The sequence below is a fragment of the Populus euphratica genome, unplaced genomic scaffold (genome assembly GCF_000495115.2).
Source record: "Populus euphratica unplaced genomic scaffold, PopEup_1.0 scaffold609.1, whole genome shotgun sequence".
Taxonomy (NCBI): Eukaryota; Viridiplantae; Streptophyta; class Magnoliopsida; order Malpighiales; family Salicaceae; genus Populus; species Populus euphratica.
In genome coordinates, this window is record NW_011500201.1 from 47,551 (window position 1) to 52,114 (window position 4,564).

General features: G+C 35.6%; 1 protein-coding gene across 1 annotated transcript; it reads left to right on the forward strand.

The window, feature by feature from the left end:
* Positions 1-208: 208 nt before the first annotated feature.
* LOC105111882 (WD repeat-containing protein tag-125-like) lies at positions 209-2,245 on the forward strand. Its single transcript, XM_011007352.1, has one exon. It carries the CDS (start codon positions 382-384, stop codon positions 1,750-1,752), a length of 1,371 nt encoding a protein of 456 aa, XP_011005654.1. The 5' UTR covers positions 209-381; the 3' UTR covers positions 1,753-2,245.
* The last annotated feature ends 2,319 nt before the right edge of the window (positions 2,246-4,564 follow it).

Genomic DNA, 4,564 nt, shown 5'->3' on the forward strand with positions numbered 1-4,564 from the left:
AAAATATAATATATACACACACACAAACACTAGCGTGTTAAAACTAAACCCCTTTACAAACAAAATAAAAACGGCGGTTTATTCATTCATACTGCAAAATTTTCAATAGATTCATAGTTTCCTTATTACCGGCACAGCCGGTTTCCCGGTTAGTAGTGATTACTGCCGTTAATCTCCCCATGTCTACCTATACACCATTAGATCACCAACCACTGCTGGATCCTCCATTAATATATATATATAGGGAAACCTTAGCCCTTCTCAAACCGTTCCAGCCTTCTGCTTTCCAAACTTTTTTGCAAGAACCTCTCAAGCTTCTTTCTAGCTAAAACTCTTGATTCCTGAATTGTTATAGAACCCTCTGCTACTGATTTGCTTTCCATGAAACACAAAAGAGGCAGCACCATGGTTGCAGAACTCTCAATACACCGACCATCTTTCGGTGCTCTCTTGCATTCCGATCCTGCTACTTTTAATCAAGATGATGATGAATCAAGCAACAAAAACAGCCCAACTTCAACCAATATGAGTCCTAGATATTACAGCAATTTCACCTCACCAAGAGGTGAGCTCTCTCCTTACCTCTCCCCATGGAGCCAACTGTCTCCGTACATTAAATCTCCTTGGATAATACCATCTCCAATCAGCCATAAGCTCTCTAAAAATGGCCTTATTGGATCAATTTCACGTGAAGAAGGTCATGTTTATTCTATAGCTGCTTCTGGTGATTTTCTATACACTGGCTCCGATAGCAAGAACATACGTGTATGGAAGAATTTGAAGGAGTTTTCAGGGTTTAAATCCAACAGTGGGTTGGTTAAGGCCATTGTTGTATGCGGTGAAAAGATTTTCACTTGTCATCAAGATGGCAAGATCAGAGTCTGGACGATATCTACCAGAAACCCTAGTGTTTACAGACGAGCTGGGACCTTGCCAACTCTTAAAGATTGCGTCAAAGGCTCTTTGAATCCCAAGAACTACGTAGAAGTTCGTAGACATCGCAATGTTTTACGTATCAAGCATTTCGACGCAGTTTCTTGCCTAAGCCTGAATCAAGATCAGGGTTTATTATACTCAGGATCCTGGGACAAAACCCTAAAAGTTTGGCGAATTTCAGACTATAAATGCCTTGAATCAATCAACGCCCACGACGATGCTATAAATTCAGTTGTCACCGGGTTCGATTCTTTGGTGTTTACCGGCTCAGCTGATGGAACAGTGAAAGCATGGAGAAGGGAGCTTCAAGGGAGAGGAACTCGGCATTTTTTGGTTCAAACACTGTTAAAACATGAAAACGCCGTGACAGCGCTCTCGGTAAATCAAGAATCAGCTGTAATTTACAGTGGTTCATCCGATGGGTTGGTAAATTTTTGGGAACGTGAAAAGCTCTTGTCACATGGCGGGGTCCTCAGGGGCCACAAAATGGCCGTCCTTTGCCTGGCGTCGGCTGGTAATCTGGTGTTTAGTGGGTCCGCTGATAAAAGTATTTGTGTGTGGCGCAGAGAAGGTGGCGGCGTCCATACTTGCTTGGCAGTTTTGACTGGTCATGGTGGGCCAGTGAAATGCCTAGCCGTTGTAGAAGATCAAGAATCTGACGAAGGAGATCAGCGGTGGATAGTGTATAGTGGGAGTTTAGACAAGTCTGTTAAGGTTTGGTGCGTGACAGAGAACGCGCCAAAGTGGAGGGAGTATCCATCACCTAGGTTGGGCTTCTCTTCACATACCCAAAACAAAAGACAATATCACGGGTAGAGTGTCTTCATGACACGAGTTGAATAGTACGTGAATCACGCGCAGCGGGGGACCCTGCTATAAGCGCCATGGAAAGCGGGGTACAGTGACACTATGGGATCCATGGATCACATGATTTTGAAGGCCTAATTGCTTGAACGCTCGGGCTTCAAGGCATGGATATACATGGTGTTGAAAATAAGTGAATAGGCCAACAACAGATAAATTGATGGTGCATGCCAAGTTGCCAACCATGCTTTCGGTTCAATGTCTTCATGTGTTAAGTAAAACAGTTCCCCTATTTGTCAAAATATTTTGTTGATGTTATAGCTCCGACTATGAAGTCTATTATTCGCAGGTTTTTAGATGGAGACAGTGGCATGAGATTAGACAACCTCAGCAGAAATACTCAAAATGAACTTCCATTAGTTGTTTTGTTTAGTTTAATTACAGGAAATGTTTTGTACTTTGGAAGGGCTGTAATTTGTAAATATTACCAGTATAACTTTGCAAATGCCATGTTTTTCTTGCGCACCTTCAGCAAATCATTGTTATAATATTATATGATCTTGACCAATTACAAAGCAGGAAACTTGAGACGGACTTGTGAATTTCAAGTCGTTCTACATTAAGCCCAGTTGATTGAATTTTTGGCGGTTTGCTTTCATAATGAAATATTGGGGGTGATTAATCGATCAGTAGTAGCTGGGTTGGCACAATAAACTACGCATCTCTTGTCTTTAAAAAGAAAACTAAGAATTCATTGCTAGCATATATAGAAAACTAACGAATTTGGAGGGACAGTACTGCGCTACTTTTAAACAACAGTACTGTTGCGGACGAACATCTTAGTTTTGCAAAATGAAAAATGAAGACGTGCGATTCTTGTCAGCTCTCGTAGGCGAGCCGATGGCAAAAGATCGCCACGAAGATAATCGATGTCGCAGTGTGATGCATATGCAGGTAACTTCACGTCTCTCTCGTCACTGTAATTACTGGTAATTCTTGTAAGGGAAGAAAGGGGCAACCGCTACAAGCTAACCCAGGGGGAGTGGTTCAAGAAAACAAGAAAAACCAAGGGGAATACGGAGGTCCACATGAAATTGGAATATTTCGTTTGCTTTTGTCAGGTTGAAGAATCGATATCATTGCTTGTAAATCACTCATTTCTAATTCTAAAGTCAATATATAGCTGCCAAGATTCATCAGTTACTTGTCAAATTAATGGATTAGGTGCGATAGTGTACCTCCAAATTTATACGCAGAATAATCAAAGGTGTTATCTGTAGAAAATGTAATGATCTTATCTTCTTTTGGGGGATTGTTTTTGGCACCGCTGAAAATGTGTCTCGCTCGCTTATGAATAACAAATGAATATTTATATATGCAATGATTAGAAAATCCTAGAATATTAACATATACTAAAACATTGTAGTAATTAATTCTTTACAGTAATTTTTTTCTTGAATACATGTTTTTGTTTTATGATTTTGTTTCAATTTTTTTTTTATATCTTTCTATGAGATCAACATGATTTGCAGGTTTGTCAATATATCTTAAGTTGCCTAGTTTATTGGTTTGGTAGGGTTTTTTTTTTGTTCTATTTTTTAATTGAATTTGACTTTTTGATAGTCTATTTTTTTCTATAATTAAAAAAATAGTTTTTAAAAAAAACTATATTTTTAAATTTTACAAAGTAACAAAAAATAAAGAATATGAGGAAATTAATGTTCACCCAACATCCATTGCACTATGGATTATAATACTAATCCACAATGTTTTGTTTTATTTTTTGTTTTTGAGTTTTTGTTATGATTGTTTTTTCAATTTTATCTTTTAAAATTGAGATTGTTAAGAATTTAACTTCATAATTTATTTTTTTTATTTAGCTTTTATATGAGGTTAGCGTGGTCTGTAGTTTTGCCAAAGTAATCCAAGTTAGCGTGGTCTACGGTTTTGCCAAGGTAATCCAAGTTACCTTGGTTTACAAATTTGGGGGGTTGTCTTTTTTTAATTGAACTTGACTTTTTTATAATTTATTTTTTCTTATATAGTTAAAAAAATAGTTTTAGAGAAAAGTCATATTATTAAACTTTACAAAGTAATAAAAATTAAAGGGTGTGAGGAAATCATCACTCACCCATATGCATTACATTGTGAATGACAATAGTAATCCACCATGTTTTGCTTTCTTTATTTTTTATTTTTAAATTTTTGTTATGATTTAAAAAAAAACTTTCATCGATTTCATTTTTTATTATTGGAATAGTTAAGAATTTGGCTTCATAATTTTTTTTTTATTTTACCTTTTTAGAAAATTAACATGGTTTGCGAGTTTGTTAAGGTAATCTATGTTGTCCTGTTTACAAGTTCGGTGGGGTGTTTATTTTTTAATTGAACTTGAATTTTTTTATCATCTATTTTTCTCATATAGTTAAAAAATAGTTTCGAAGAAAAATTATGTTATTAAAATTTATAAAATCTATGGACCTAATTACAGGATTGGCTGGTTGATTTGGTTCGCTGGTTTGACAAGGTTAACTTTTTTTAATTAGTTTTTTATTTTATTGGGAATTCAATTTTATAATTGGTTTTGTTTCCCCTTTTATGATGTTATCGTGATCTAAAAAAATATCTTGATATTATGTTGGTGTTTGATTTCGCAATTGTCTATTTTTGTCATCATATAGTTAAATAAAAAATAATTTTTAAAAAATTATAATCCTAATGGAGGCCATAACACAATTCACAGGTTTGATGAGTTTACCCACCGATAAGATACGTTTTTTTTATCTTTTTATTTTTTTTTATTTTTTTATTTTATCCTTTAATA

Excerpts from the sequence above, each read along its gene's own strand:
- LOC105111882 (XM_011007352.1), top strand. The coding sequence starts at position 382 with ATGAAACACAAAAGAGGCAGCACCATGGTTGCAGAACTCTCAATACAC.